At 45.6% G+C, this 16,718-nt stretch overlaps 1 protein-coding gene across 1 annotated transcript in view; it reads left to right on the forward strand.

The window, feature by feature from the left end:
• The first annotated feature begins 1,173 nt into the window (after positions 1-1,173).
• pde3a (phosphodiesterase 3A, cGMP-inhibited) overlaps positions 1,174-16,718 on the forward strand; it is a 70,758-nt gene continuing 55,213 nt past the window's right edge. Inside the window, exon 1 of the mRNA XM_041938708.1 lies at positions 1,174-2,088. Within this exon, the coding sequence (XP_041794642.1) occupies positions 1,174-2,088 (915 nt within the window). The remainder of the gene's footprint in view (positions 2,089-16,718) is intronic.

Below are 16,718 nucleotides of genomic sequence, written 5' to 3' on the forward strand. Positions count from 1 at the left end.
TTAGGAGTCAAGCTGGAGGGCAAACCACGGCCCTATTCTGGGACAGTTTGCATGCAGCGCTTCCATTCGTCAGCATTTAGACACTTCTGCCCAGTTAAAAATGAATTCATGCCAAGGCAGTTTAAAGCCCCCAGGTTGGTTTGGTAACCTTGAATAAACATTAGGCCATAACTGCAAATCAGAATGCAGCCATTGAGATTAAACATGGCCTGAAATATTTGCTCCTAAATGCATCATGTTTATTCCATTCAGAAAGGAAAATATAGGTCAACCCCATTTTATACAAAAACAGGTTTTGCTGCAGTTTAAATAATAAAGCATGAACACTTTTATTTTATTTCATTTTTACAAAAAATAATGTAAAAAATTTCAAAAGAAAAAAATCTAAACGTAAATCAGATCTATTGAGGACAACGCCTGCTGGGCTGGCTGAGGAAAGATTTTGGGGGTTTCACTGCTGCTGCAATATCTTGCTCCCTGTGTGGAGTCGGAACTCGGGGGTGTGAATGAGCTGAGACTCACGGCTGGTTGGAGAGCTGGTGACAAACACTCCGGATTTGCCCCTCAAAACGCCGAGCAATAACCTGACGGACACTCACTCACTCACTTCATCAGCTTGAAATTCCTCAGCAGCGTTTATCCTCGAAAGTAACTGGGGAGCCTCTACCGTGTCAGGAGAGAAAGGGAAGTGGCCAAACATCGGGGAAAAGGGAGCGCGTTTTATCGCTCAGTGTTCACGGAACAGGACTGATGATTTGCAGAGACTGCTGCTGCTGCTGCACGGACCGGGCCGTGGAGCCACAAAGCGAAGGGAAGGACAACAGAAGTCAAAACAGACGGCGCTCAACAAAGGAGGGCAGCGCAGGACGCGTGTGTGCGGCGGAGCAGTGCCCTAGATCTGTGTAACATCTGAGTTACTCTGTCATTCAGACTCCTTTCGTGCTGTTTCGGGCGGCACTTTCTCAGCCCGCACCTGGAAAAACAAAGAGAATGTGTTCAGTGGCAGCACATCTCCATGCGTAAATGGAGACGCATCGGTGCGTATTCGCTGTACTTTTTCATTATGCGTACAATAAACGATGTTTGTTTTGTCACTAACTCATGCCCTGTCCCATGACCACGCTGGTATAGATGCATTATAGACTTCCTCATGCTTCATATCTGTCATGAGTGATGGCGATGCCTGCAGAATCTGACAGTACCGGTGCGCAAAGCAGCACTCGTGAAAAAAGCCTCAGCGCACCGGATCGCAATGGTTATGTGAAAACATGTGTCATCCCACTGTGCCGTGACCGAGATTACGAGTCGTGGGTGAGGCTAATGTTCACAAAAATATGGAGTTCCCAGAGACTCCGGAGTGCGGTGTGCGCGGGGTCTCTTTCGGTTTTTCTCGCTCTGTTGGTCAAATGTGCAGACTGGAAAGCTGAAGCCAGCAGCAGCACTGACAGCAGACTCTGGCGTTCATCGTCTCCCCTTCACTTCGTTTCAGGCTGCGCGGCGGAGCTGTTGCAAACTTGCTGGAGTGTGGTTTCGCCATTGTTCACCCTCGTATGTGCCTTCTTCTGGGTCGGTGTCTACTTGATCCGCTGCGGGGTTCTAATCCAGACCGCCCTCTCCCTCCTAACCTTGTGCCACCTGGGCGAAGCAGCGGCGTGGTCCCTCCTCGACGGGACAGATGAGCAGCTGTTTTCATTCACGACAGCAGCCGTGGTCGTGCTCGTCTGCGTGGCCACCGGCGCACTCATGGTAGCGCGGCTGAATCAGGGCATATCTGTGATCCTTTTCATCAGCATCGTCAGGACTATCTCGCTCTTCTCGCTGCACAAAGTACGCGCCACTTGGAGACCGTACGTAGCGTACCTGGTCGGAGTGCTGGGCATCCTGCTGGCGAGGTATGCTGACAAGCTCCTTCCCAACCAAGGGAGACACAAGGAGGGCTGCACCCCCGTGACTGGAGCCAGGGAAGAGATCCCTGTATTTAAAAGGCGCAGGAGGTCCAGTTCTGTGATAGCCTCAGACATGGCACACAGTCAGTCCAACAGTAAGTCACATCGCCGGACCTCTTTGCCATGCATCCAGAGGGACCAGGTAAGAAGTTTGCGTCCCATTCAACTTTTATATTTCTGGCATGGTTTCTTCTTTCAGTAACGAGTTTTGTGTTTGAGGCAAAGGGGAGAAATTGGGAAAGAGAGAGTAGTGAAAAGGCTGTGGAAAAAGGAATGTTGGCCTTTTATGACTCTGTTCGGAATTTTTTGTATTTTTTTCTGTTAAACAATACATATGATACTGAGGATTACAGAGTTTTTAAAAATTTCATGTATGTCACATGTGCAGTGTAACACACAAAAAACAACAACAATAATAGACATTTTAAAATAATAATTATTCTAATTATCATTATGTGTTTGCATGTTATGATCCTGTTTTTGTGAGGTGGATATTACAGTTTGTTCGAGCGTTCATGCCTCACTAGAATTTCTTTTGCAAAAAAATGAGTGGTTATCGTTCACTTATCTTCTACTAAAATGATCAACGAAGTCATTATTGTCTTTATTTTCACCCAAAAACGTTGCACCTGTCAGACCAAGCTGAGGGTATGATTCATGTAGACATAAACAGAATAGTTGCAAGTGTGGCTCTCGTCTGTCATTTGAACATAAAGTGCCAGATTTGGTGTTTTGTTGCTAAAGGGATGCTATTTTAGAAACAGCTTTCAAGTGCTGATGAGAAAGGGAAGCTGAGGATACGATGTGAGTGATTCATCTCATCCCTAATTATTTATGTCAAACATTTTCCCCAGATGATCCCTGAACCACTGCCTCAAAACTGACAAATGCATTTTTATCTGTCCGGCCTGTACTTTAATACCACTTATCGAGGCTTGCTGTCCTCAAAGCCGGGGGAATGCAGCAGCTTTGGCCGTTGTACCTCGTCTGATACTGATACACGTTACATGCCTGTGCTGAAGGCGGCGGGACAACGTATCAGCTCCTCAGCCCTCCTTATGCAAAATCAATGAGCAGGCCGTGTGTGTGAGTGGGAAACAGACTTCTGGAGTGATCAAAGCTCTCGTTGTGACCTGCGAGTGCGGTTTGGTTGGGAGATGAGAGGCTGCACTGTCGGCCCGGCCACTTGAAAGATGCCCTCAGCTCTCAGGGCTAGTTAGCGTTGTAGTGTGCTTGTTTGTTTTTCTTTGTGGTCACACACACACACTCACACACACACACACACACTCCTACACATTCACAACTCAGATATGAAAAGACTCTTAGATATTTTTCAGTTTACACTTTATTCTGATTCAGGTTTGACGTCTCAGCTGAGGCTCGTGCGAGTGTCAGTCAATATTAATTTGATCTGCAGTAGTTGCTTTGCTGCAGTAATGGAGTGAGGATGTATGTTTTTGAATGAGTGATGAGCTGGAAAATGGCTGGCGGTATAGTTTACATTGAAGAGTTACTGTGTGGCTATAAAGACACAGATGGTAGATTATTTTACACTCTGCTGTGTTTTAAAGAGCAATTATGAAAAGAGAGATCTTAACCTTAGTCTTATGCCCTCCATCCATCCAAAAATGAGAAGGAATTTCCTGTTTTTAGGTGAAAAAACGAAACTACTACTTTAAATATTTTTCCCACTTCACATAGTAATGTTTTCATTATGGTAAGAGTGAACATAGGTATCAGACAGCCACGCTGTAATAGACTCACTTCTTTTCAGTCGCAGCAATGTGCTATTTCAAAGACACCAATTGCGTAAAAAACAAAACAGGATGGATACCATTACAGTTAGATTCAGACTCCATTCATTTAAGGGATTCAAGATGGGGTTACTTAGAGAACAATAAAAACAGCCCGAAAAATCAAGACATTAGTCGTAAACAGCTCTCACTGATGCAACTGTGGCAATTAACACGTCTGCTTTGGATTTTTTTTTTTCTCTTTTCTCCTCGCAGCGATGTCCCAATAAAAGCTGAGCAGGATGGAACTGCCAGACGAACAGAGCGGGCAGTAACATGCAAAGATGCAAACTTTAACAGCATCACTGACTCTCCTCTGCTCTGTCACCTCAGCCAGGCTGGAGCCCTCTGCTGAGGGATGGTCTCTATTACATGCTTTTGTTGTGGGACATGAAGACAGCAGTGGTCGGACCGTCTTGATAGTATGGGAAAGTTCAGGATGTAGTAGTTCTCTGTGATTTTCTCATTGCTGCACCATTTGCTCTCCTCTCTGGCGGCGGTGCTAAGCAGTTGACCAGTCGTAGCCTGCCTGTAAATGAGACACACATGGCGTGCATATGCTGCCTTAACCGTGTCTTGTCTGTGTGGTCTCTAATGTGTAAACAAGCCCATGCTGACCCACGTTAGTCATCACCTCGCTCACACGGGGCTCTAGCCTCCCTAAGGGGGGTCAGACGCACGTTTGGGGGCCACAACGCAATCACCACATGGTGACGGAAACAGCGGAGATGCCAGACAGCGTAAAGTGTCTCACTTACTAGAAAATATAGTCCGTATTACTGCACGGCAGCAACGTGACCACAGTTTTCCAGGTATAGCTTCTCCTCTCAAGAGGCTGAATGATGTTTTAGCAGCTCTGCCCTTTTGCTGTGTTCAGTGGAGTTATGATGTTTTCACGACGCGGTAAGAGCGCCGTGACAAGACATAGATCTGCGCTTTGTTGACGTGACGATGTTTGCATCAGTGCTGTGCGTCTGAAGTGTTTGAAGAAGAGCGTGAGGTTGGATGAAGGATTACAGTTGATACTTAACTTTGTTTTTCTCAGGAAGCTTCTCCCACAGACCTTCGAGTCTTATATAAAGGCCCTTCAGATTGATAGTCGCTGAGTAAAAAGTGTTTATTCAGAAAATAAATAGAGCAAAGAGGAATCCCTCTGTCTCTTCTTCCTCACAGGCCTTAAAGCTGCCATGTTGCCCTCTGCCAGTCTGCCAAAGCCAGGCTGCGAGGCAGTGCTTCAGTCTGCACAACTGTACATTTAATAAACAGCCATTTTCCCTCCTTTTTGATCACAAATTGGCTGCCAGCATCTATCAGCTCACTAAGTAGGTGCATTTCACAACGCTGGGGTCGTCCTTGCCATCATCAGCGTAATAAAAGAGAGTCATTATCAGCTGATCTGATAGCGGTTAGTGGGGGCCTCCGCGGGATAGTTCGTCTTCTTCTTGGGTTAATACAAAATGACAGGCCGGTCTTCTGTATTTCAGCTGGGGATATTGAACTGGAGGAAGAGGTGTGGACTTGTGGTGTGATCGCTTTTCACAGCGTGTAAGGAAATTTGAGTCCAAGGCTATCCTGCTGCAGACATCAGCGCTGTCGTAGAACTCCCCCCCGCCCCCCTTAAGCACAGGAAAGCAGTCGGCCATGTTGCCAGCGCACATCGAGTGTTTTCAACTAAACCTACCTGAGCTGCAGACTTCAAGCAGAGCTGCTCGGCCGCAAAAGGCCAGCGGACGTTCGTTTTTAAATGACTCTCTTTACGAGGCGTTCGGAAGCCACTCCCTTTTCTGTCAGTAACTCCACCCCTCCTCGCAGCGCTCTGCTCTCTGTCCTCTCACTGACACCAACACAAATATTATCCCAACCAGAGGAGGAAATTCTTTCTTAACTTGGATGATAAAGATATTCTTGAAATCTATGGTAATGACTTCCTGTGGAATTGGATCCAAACATAATTACTGCTGCTGTTGTAAATGTTTCCTGTTACTCTATTTTTGCTGCACCGTCCGTAATTGAATTGTGTTTTGGATGGAGGAGGTTGTTGATAGCCTGTAGGGCAGTGATTTACCACTGGGCCACTCTGCACTCTCATCCCAAACAGCTTGTTTGTATTCTAAACACATAGCCTCTTGGGATATGATGTTTTTCACTTTTTTTATTATTTATTTTGGACTGGACTCTCTGGGCTAGAAACACTCTCACTGAAAGCCTTCCTCTGCATTTGGAAAGGAAGCTGATATCAGCATGGGGTTGTGTGTCTTGTGATTGGGCGATCCACTTCACACTTTCAATCCCCATTCAGTCCCAGTGTATTAGCTGCACTGTGCATGTGTGAGGAGGCAAGGGGTGGAGGAATTGGGGTAGGAATGAAAGTAGGTCATTCGAGGTTTTGTTTAGTCGCCAGGCAAAACAGCAGGCTTACTCTTACCCCCCTGAATGGTGGAAGAGCTTTGCGTCTGACTGATGCAGTTTAGCAACTTTAAGCGTGCTTGTGCTCCACAGTTGTATGCGTTACCTCTGCCATGTTCGCTTGGTCTGTGGTGGCATAAACAAGAGCTTCTTGGCCACTTTTTTTTTTGTCTCACCAAACAGACAGGTTCTGGTGCAGCTTCTGGCTGTTTAAAGGATCATTGTTTATTGCAACCTGGGTTTGTAGTTTTGGCAATCATTTCAATCTGTTTTGATTACACTGTACCATAAGATATGGTAACATGGTCAGACAGTGAGAGAGAGGAGGCTGAGAACAAACCAACAGTTCAGCCAGATTATCTAAATCACTTTATGAAAGTGAGCACACCTGAGATGCTGGGAATTATCCCTCATTGCACAGGAAAACCCAGGTGTTGTCTGTTAACTGTGATGAATGTAAACAAACAATTTGGGTGCTAATTCTACCATTAGCCTTTTTCCTAATGGTGGAAAGACGAACCTGGGAGCTTCTTTAAAGGAACAGTTAGAGGGATATTAAATGTCTTGTAGACAGATGAAAAGTTTAATACGCCCCACATGTCTGCACAGTAAATATGATGCTACAGCTGATTATCTTATCTTAGCATAAGTACTGGGACAGTGAATATCAGCTGGGAATATCAGCTAACCTGGCTCTGTTCTGAATAGTATAACCTATAACAGCGTGTTAAACGATGATGCTGGTAAGCCAAGCTCCCTGTTTTTCCCTGCTTTTGGTCTTTATGCTAATGTAAGATAACCAGGTGCTGGCTCTAGCATTTATAGCATATAACTCTCAACAAGAACGTGAATAAAAAGGCAGAACTGAACTTGTTTTAGCATTGAACCGCCTGCTTATTCCTCCATCTGAACTCATTTTAGTGATGCTGCAGCGTTCCTAGATCTCAGCAGCTGGGTGAGAACATTGTTGTTATTACTGACAGCAAAGATGGCCAAAACTACGAAGTAAGACCCAAGTTGTAATAAAGCGGAATTATCCTTTAGACTTTACATTACATGGCTTACCCATCTGTGTCCAATTCTTTCATTACATTCGTTTACAGCAGCAGGAGTAGCTCATATCCTGGTTCTTGCCCTGTGTCTCTGATCACCTAAGCCAACCAAACCAGAAGTCCAGAACTAAGCTGAGCACCCCTCTTCCCCCCACCCCTGGCACGACCACGATCTGGCTCCCTACTGATTACCATGGAAATTATGGAAGGACGTCTGTGTGAGCGTGTGTGTGCGTGTGCGTGTGTTGCCAGCAGCTTGATGGCTGCCAGCTGCTGCAGGCTGAGAGGTTGAATCCGCTCGGAGAAACACGGAGGGCCTCAAACCACAGACACAACCCAACGCAGCTGGAACTGCTAGACAGGCACAGGCCTCCAGTCCTGACACACAGCACACATATTAACACCTCCGGATCCTAATAACTGCCTCCCATTTGAATAGAATAGCCGAATCTGAAGCAGGTTATGGATTTTCGTGTGCGTGTTGAAGGGTCGATTACATGCTGTACTTTCGTCTTCTGCCGTCTGTTCTAGACTAAGGCAATTATGTCACTCAGGTTTTCTGTGTTACCATAAGAGGCCGACTATTCCAGTGATGGAGGTGAACAGAATGTTCCTGGCACAAATGTGTGTATGCGTACAGTATGTGGGTGTGTGTGCTTGAGCGTGTGTGTGTTTGTATGTGTGAGGCAAAGATAGAGAGAGGAGAGAGCGTGTGTGTGAAGAAGTGATGCCCCTGCATATATGCATATGTTAGGTGCATGCATGAATAAAGTTGGGAATTGTTTGAAATGTTGCAATACTATAGCCATGTGATACCATCGTTACCATAACGATACATTTGTTGATAATTTACTTTAAAAAACAAAAACATGTCTCTCTGCAGAAAGTCTATTTCAAGAATGATTTGTCTTGTTAATGCTAGTAAACTGCTATCTCCTAACAATAATAATCGCAGTTTTATCAAATAAGATGAATAGTAATGTTCATCATCTGATAGGAACAGCTGATTGGACTCATGTGCAGACAGAAGGCATTAGAAAACTCTGAAAACTGACTGTACTTTTGTAAATATGATTTCTACCAAACCCTACTTTTATTTCACAGAAGAAGCCTAATGTCTAAACACAAGCAGTCATACAAGGGGCTTCCCTTAATGCAATACAGTCTAAAATTCCCAGCTTTATGAGTGAAACATTGTGCGTGCGATGCTGAAGCAATGTTTTCGCTCTAAAGGATGAGCAGGTTAATAGGTGCCAGTACGTATCCGGTACGACATCACTTTGGGGAACTGAGCGCAACACATTTGGCTTTCATCTCTATTTATCTTCCTGAAGGGCCGTTTCAATCACACGAGGAGCCCACCTTTAAGACAGTGATCCCTTACATGAGGGGACATTCCTGTGCTTGCCCCGGCACTAAATGAACTGGAATGTGCAGGTTGAGCAGACCCTGAAGGACAGACCTGTGGGCCCGTTCGGCGAGCCCTCCCCTTCCCGGCCCCCCCTCTCCCCCGCGCACCCTGACCTGAGCCAACACCACCATCCTGGGCTGTCACCAGGTGTGCAGCTGGCCTCTGCCGAATGAATAGACACTCTCACATCGCCCCGGGAAGTGTGTGCTCGAGTGTGTATGTGTGCATGTTTGTGAGGGGGAGGTAGCGGCAAAGGGGGGTGGTGGCGGGGGGGGGGGGGGGGGGGGCACTCTTGGACGTAAATAGCTGCAGTCAGTAGAATGTGTGAAAAACAAATGGAAGAAACAACTGTTCATTTCCCCTTGCAGAGTGTGCACGTGCACATCTGGGACAGCGGTGTCCCAAAAATTGATCTCATGGCCTTTGATTGGTGTTCGGGTTCAGAGAGGAAGTGCAGCTAATCCCTCAGGTCCAGTCTGGCCATTGTGTCTCCACTAGAAACAGATCAGGCTACAGTTCCTGCTGCGGCCACCGCTGCTGCTGCAGCCATGATTCATTTAACAAGCAGGAACATTTTGAACCTTCTGACTGGGGCTGTCCAATAAATCCAAACATGGTCAGCTATTAATTGATTATATATTTCACGAGCATGACAAGGAAGGCTGTTTTCACTGATGGATGGTTGTATTTAGTAATCCACTGCCTGGCTACAATTAGGACAGGCTATTGCATATATTTTTATTTGATTCAAATTGTTCATGCAGCATACATTTTCCTCTAAACATTGCAACCTCTCCTCTTCACCACAGGGCTGTTGCACATTATTTCCAAATGACCAGAGGTGGAAGAAGTGTTCCGATCCTTTACGTAGGTAAAAGTAGCAGTACAACAGTTTAAAAATGCTCCATTACAAATAAAAGCCATGCATTAAAAAAAAAAGTTTTATCAGCAAATTGTACGCACATTATCAAAAATAGCACTATTTGTTATGCAACAGATTGGCACTAGTCTTGAGCAACCAGGGGCTGTCTATGAAATGTAGTGGAGTAAAAAGTACAATATTTCCCTCTGTCAGCAGGCTGCATGTCTGTCTAGCTCCACGGCGTGGAACGAGGAAATGTGTTATTGTAACCTCTGCCTGGTGAGCCCTCCCCATCCGTCCAGCCCGCTGCCTCACTGGCTCGCCATGAGCCTGTCTGTCCCTGCAGCCAACAAGGCTTCTGCTGTTCCCTGCTCAATGCTATGTTTTACTCTCTAAATATGTTCGAGTAAAAAAAAAAAAAATCTGTCTGTACATCTGTCTGTCAGTCAGACTATTTCACCCTTTGCAGGGGCAAGAGTCTTAGGTCTGGGTTAAGGGCTGTTTTCGCGGAGTCACTTTCAATTAGTCAGATATTAAAAGCGCAATGTATAGCTCTAATGCTGCGCTGAATTTGCATCATGGTTTTGAGTGTCTGTATAATTTAGAATTTTATGGACAGGCTGTATACGAACAAATACCCACGTAGGAATGCTGGTTATGATGCTGAGTTTAACAGCGTGGAGACATTTATGGACCACTTTGGTCACATTTCTGAATCCACTCTGCAAACACAACCCGCTCATGGTCAGCTCAAGGAAATGAGTTATTTTTATTAATTAAAAATAGCAATAAATGGGGAAGTTTTTTCAGGAACGTATTTGCTCTGTGATTCGAGTATTTCCTCTTTATCTGTGTTTCTTTGCACCATTCTTTGCAGAAAAAGGTGTGTGTGTGTGGGGAAGTTTGTGCATTATCACTTATGAATGTGGAACACTAGAAAAAGCTTACAGAAACCTTTTTCCCCCCTTCAATGTGTTAAGCTCAATAAATATTTAATTTTATTTTTAAAGTGAACGTCGCCTCAATTTAACATTCACTGTTAGGTACATGGTGAGGACAAGACATCCAGAGGGCATGGAGGTATTCCCGAACTGGGAAAGTTCAACCACACACGGTATTATTCAGGTTAAAAGTGAGTCTCTGCTCAGTTGTTAGAGAACTGGTGAGACAAACACCGGAGCTTTGGCTTGTCCTCAGCCTGTTTTCCCCTAATCTCTGCTCAGGCCATTGGATTTTTGTCTGTGAGGAGAATGGTCAAGTGGTGATCCCCTCCAGTATGTCTTTTCTGTGCACTTTAGCAACCTGGTAACACACACACTCACACACACACACACACAGAGAGTCCAGCAGACTGGCAAGGCAAGATCTCATTGATTTGTTGCTGCTATGCTCTGCATTACCCGGAGACACTAAACGATGTCAGGGCTGACGTGTTCTTGTGTAGGTGACATCCGTTTATACTCGGCCACAATTGATGGCCATGAACAGCAGACTCTTCTGTGCGCGTGTGTGTGTGTGGTCAGACAGGTCCTGTGTCGTGCAGATAGCTGGCTGTTGGTTCCAAGCACCCCTTCCTGCCCAAGATAGCAGAGCTCGACAGCTAATTGCTTTACAGAGCACAAGCCAACCCCGATGCACGGACGCTGGTCCAGGTCACGTTTTTGCCTGGAAAAACAAGAAGTGAGAAAAGACATGCCATGACAACATGTGAGCCTCGTTGATAAGACGCATGGCATTGTTTCAGAAAACTTCAAATGAATCCCCATCCGCTGTCCTTCTTGCACCCAGATAACACATAGCCACATGCTGTGTGTAGACAGAGGGTGAAAATTGGAAATGGGACTCACAACAATGTGATTGAGGTTAGAATAGGCCTACTGAGCCTTTTTTTTTAAACAGTTATGCGCCTTGGGCTGCCTCAGGTTTCTCTCTCCATAATGTTTTCCATTAGCTGCTGTTCCATTCATGCTCTCGCTGAGATCTGCGTTGTCTCCTGCGGGACTGGACAGCTTAAATGAAATCTCTATACCAACTGTAGCAGACACCTAACCTCTTCTCCTCTCTCAGTTTTTTTAGTTTTCTCTGATCTGTCCTCTCCGTTGACAGCGGAAAGAGTTCAGTGTCAGGTCTTCAGCCTCAGATCCAGATTTGGTCTTTTATGGAGCACTGCTACCGACATCGTCCGTCTTTCTGTTACCTCTCTCTGATTGGTCTCCTTTTTGAGCTGATGTGAGAATGTGTGTTGACCTTTTTTTATCATCAATAATCAACCCCTCACCTTGTGTCTCGCCGTCATGGTCAGACCCACTTCAGTGTTGAGATTTCAGAATTGTGAGAGGTTTGGCAGGTGATTCATCAAGGCTTTCGGAGAGAGCGCTTCCATTATAAGGACGAGGAATGGCATGTGGCGGTTTTGGCAAAGCTCCACAAACTGGAGAGGCAGAAGGACTTTTGACGTCATCGGGAAACGTGACCCACTTCTCAAGAGGCGAGGAGCCTTGGGCTGGTTGAGCAGATGTTGCACAGATGAGCCTGCATGCACGCACGCACGCACACACGCACACACACACCTACCCTGCATGCACACTTTCGACTCTGCCTTTATTTCCTATTAAAATACCCACAGAAAGAAAATCAGCGGCACAGGACCTTCAGCCTGGTCTCATTTGGGTTTGTGGTTGCGCACAGGCGTGAACTGAGGTGCAGCGTGACAAAAGGGACCGTGTTAGTGGGTCACTCAGGTCATATCTGCTGGGATTTTCTCCCAGCAGGTCTGAGGAGGGTAGAGAGGCACCTGAAGCAGCTTCTACAGTATGCCTTTCAGCTACATTGCTCCTGTTATGTAAGGTGGATGTAGGGGAGATGAAATGATGTTGGACCCAAGAGAACCACTAGTTCAGTTCTCTGCTGGCTCCATCCTGCCCATCAGCCAGGGGCAATCTCCTCCTCCTCCTCCTCTCTGCCATCGCTCTGGCACTTTCAGATATTACATAAAGCCTTTCTTTATGGTCTGTCAGTTAGTTCGACATGTTACAGTGCAGCAGGCTCTCTTTACCAGGCCCTCTTTACCTCTCTGCACCTTTTATTGAAAATGTAAAGGTGCATTTTGTCGGTTTTGTTCCAAGAGATCGCACAGCTCCAAGCTGATTCCACCCGGAGCACTACAACATGCAAACCAAAGCTTCTACTTTTCTGTTATAAAGCAGCTACAATCCTAATTTTCAACTAACAAGCATTCACATGTGTGTGAAAGGTGTCCCTTGTACCAATGAAGCCACAGAGGATTGTCACCCGACTCTGCAGCTCCCCTCAGTTCCTCCCTTCGGGGCGTTTTGTCATCTTTGAACCCATTGTGCTGGTTTTACGGCCCTCTGCTTTACCTTTTTAGTTCACTCTCACCAGCTGTTTTCAGCAGGAGAGTCTTCAAAATGTCACTGCTCAGTACCAAACAGCGGACAGACAAAGTTAGCAACTGGCTGGTGAACAGAGTGGAGCATTTAGCAGTAAAAGAGACAGATATTTCCCTCAGGAGTGGCTGGAGACCAAAACAGAGCTAAAAGGAGAGTGAATACGTATATTGTAAGTTTGGCATATCAACTCAAAGGTCCATTGTGTGGGATTTAGTGGCATTTAGTGGTGAGGTTGCAGATTGCAACCAACTGAATTCCCCTCGCCTCCCTCTCCCCTTCCAAGCGTGTAGGAAAATGTAAGGTGACTGTTAAACTGCAAAAAATGACAAAGGCCCCTCCAAGAGCCAGTGTTTGGTTTGTCTATAGTAATGAAGTAATGAAAACACACTGATTCCTATTTTCAGGTGATTTTACACCAATGAAAACATAATATTGAATATTATATTCCATTTCTGCCAGTTGATGCCCCTAAATCCTCCACCCTGGCCCCTTTAAATGCTGAGAACATGTCAGTGTGTGTTGTTTCTGCGGCCCCAAGCGGCCAAAACATCAGTTAATGCAGCTTTTCGAAAAAAGTTGAATCTTTTTCTGCTTTATTCTGATTCCTCTGCTTTCCCAGTCGTTTTTTTGTTGTTAGTTCATTGGTTTTTCATGTGTCACCATGTGAATCTGAACTCAGTACCCTGTGGGAGATGATAATGTTTCATCTAATCTGATTTCCCCCCTAAACCTGATACACACATCACGATTTGTGGTGTAACCGATCCTCTACATAATTTGTCGTAATGAGGGGGAAAAAAACTCTGGCATTTCACAAATTTCAGTTGATTAAATCACATCATGGATACAGTATGTTCACAATGCTTGCAGCAGTTCTTTGCCGGATAAAGTCGTGGGCAGAACAATCCGACTACATTCTGAGAGTTCATGTGATTTTTCTGTGAACGTCACAGGTTTGACTTGTTCCTCATGTAAACACATTTCACCTCACGCGTCTCCGTTGTCCCTTAAATCTTTCTTTGCCGCTTTTGATAGATATTTTTGCGTTTCATCTATGGTGCATATAAGTTTCTGTGTCCCAAACGGGGTCAGAGCATTTCTCCATTTCAAAAAATTGCATTTGCTGCACTACCTTCCAAGCCGCAGCTGGCAGTCACTTCCCAATTTCTGAGAAAAATCTGCAGAATATCCCAGATCTATGGAAAAGGGAAACATCAGCACCTATTGATCTCAATCATAAGCTTGGCTGTGTGCTATTTATATGCTGATATTGTTTAGCTTTAATCTAGCTCCGTTTTGGCAGCCGTGTCCTCTTCATTTGTTGTTTTTTCCCCGGGGACGAGTCAGAGGCTATATCATTTCAGGCAGATGTTTGGTCGAGCCCTTTTTTTTCGTGTTCGGAATTCATACAACCAGGAAAACAAAATGGTGGCTCCTCCAGTGAGAGGCTGCTCGCACTGTCTGCGATGAGCTCATTATTTCTGAAATGTCAGTGGTAATGAAGATTGGTCACCTTCAAGAAGCGACTCAATTTATTGTGACTGAGGTCTTTACGTTTCTCGTCACGCTCGGCTCCTCGCAGTTGTACACTCGCTGAGAGCGGACCCGACAGGATTACATGCTTAGAAAGATTATTCCTGCTTCGTTTCGTGTGCCGATATTGTTGGGTGGCGGCAGGAATGCGCTTGGATGTCGAAGGAAGCGCAAACAAACAACGTTCATGAAACACACTTGCACATGCACGCACCTGCGTAAAGGGGGGCCTGCGGCGTTGCCACAGATGTAATAAGCACCCATTCATTTCCATGTTGGCAGAATGGTAAGATTGATTCAGGGGCCGGTAGATGAAAAGGTCAGTGGGCTTGTTTTGAGTGAGTGTAAGATTTCCATCATCACACCGCACGCTCTACCAGGCCCAGTCCAAACTACACAAACAGTGTCTCTGAAGCCCCTGACAGCCTCCATTCTGCCATTAAGTCAATAATCTGCCCTCACTCTCTCCTTCTCCTTCCCCGCTCAGGTCTGACCTGATGTTAGTTTACGTACTTCCCTTTTTACTTACCCTCAACAATGCTTGTCCGAGCAGCAGCATAACTTTCCCCCTTATGTGTTTACCTTTCTCCCACCGTGCCATTTTCCACAATTCCTCCACTTTTTCTCCCTTTCCCACTTCTCACCCAGCACCTTTCATTGTTTCCAGACAGTGGTGAAACATACTGAGGGAAATGTGTGGAACATTAGAGTCTGTTTGCACGGAGAAAGACAGACACACACACACACACACACACACTCACACACACACACACGCACACACACTCACACACACACGCACACACAGGAGGAATTGTTCCAGGAAAGTGGCATCTGTGCAGCCCATTAGACAGAGATTCAGTGGACCTGTGCGGGCCTTTTACATATGGTGGTCAGCTGCTGGAAAGGAACTGGAACCAGGGGTCACATCTGAGAGAAAACATTAGGGGAGATGATGCATGTTGAACACACACACACACACACACACACACACACACACACACACACACACACACACACACACACACTCTCTTCAAAGCCTTGTAGTGCCCTTCACAGCTGCCCCGGTAGTGCTGCTCTGGCCAAGTCGCTCACATCCGCTGGGCCTGGCTGCAGGTCGGAGCAGACAGCCACCCTGTGGGCTGCAATTAAACCCTCACTCTCACACATTTGGAGAAATGCTAACACTCATCTCCTCCTTGGTCAGTCCTTGACTCATAATCCCTGAAAAGGTTGACATTTGTTCTAAGGAAGTCTGAGGATCATGCGTAAATGGAGGTGGGAGAGAGTGAACTCATCAGTAGCAGCACAGTTATGATTGCAGGGAAAGTCCACCCTGCTGCAGGGACTGCTGAAACGGGCCGCCAGGGCTCAGGTCTACGTCCTTGACTTAAGTGAGAGAAGTTGAGCAAGTGAGGAAGAAAGGAGAGGAGTGGGAGAGTGTGGGAGTGTTTTGCAAAGGTTTTAGGGAAGTAAAGTCAGGAGGAGGCAGCTGTGATTCATTAGTATATTTGTGTTGCCAGGTCTGAGTTGACTGGACCACGTATGGACCCAGTCCAGACCAGGCTGGGATGCTTCCTACTGGGCCAACTGTTCTGCCCCCGTATCTTTCAACTTTTCTCAGTGTGCGTAGAGACATTCCTGCTAAATGTGTAATGGCTGAAACATGACTGTGTTGCACTGCATTTATGGCTCTACATGAAGTTTTCTTTTCTACTCAAAAAAATCTTCATCAGAATAAATTTTAAATGTTAGAATTAAAAAGAAAATTAGAGAAAAACAAACAGCAAAATCACGATGATCCTTGATGTGTGGTATTTTATTGAATCGTATTCTGTTCTGCTAAAATATACAGGGAGGAGGAGGAGGTTTTATCTGAAGCTCCCATGTGTTTTATGCACATGTCATCATATGTTGTATTTAAATTGTGTGTTACTGCACAGGCAGCTGGTGAGTGTGAGGAAGCTTTTTGTCACTCTGACTCGGTCACGTTGAGGCGATCTGATGTGGTGTCGTTGATGAGAAAACATTTTGTGAGGCAATGAGTTGCTCATGGTGACATTACATTCTTGAGCTGAGCAGATGTTTGGCTCCTTCCTGCACTGGTTAATCCTGATAGTAATACTATCATTATAACATCAGTGATGAATGTAGTTTAGAAAATAATTTCACTTGAACCACTGACACATAACAAGCCATGTGCTGTAATATTACACTTTTCTATGCATCTTTTATGCGTCAAGGAGAAAATCCGTCTATGCTCACACTGCAAGCCTTCGTGCTCGATTCTGATTTATTGCTCACGTCC

The sequence above is a fragment of the Chelmon rostratus genome, chromosome 6 (assembly GCF_017976325.1).
Source record: "Chelmon rostratus isolate fCheRos1 chromosome 6, fCheRos1.pri, whole genome shotgun sequence".
NCBI classification, from domain to species: Eukaryota; Metazoa; Chordata; class Actinopteri; order Chaetodontiformes; family Chaetodontidae; genus Chelmon; species Chelmon rostratus.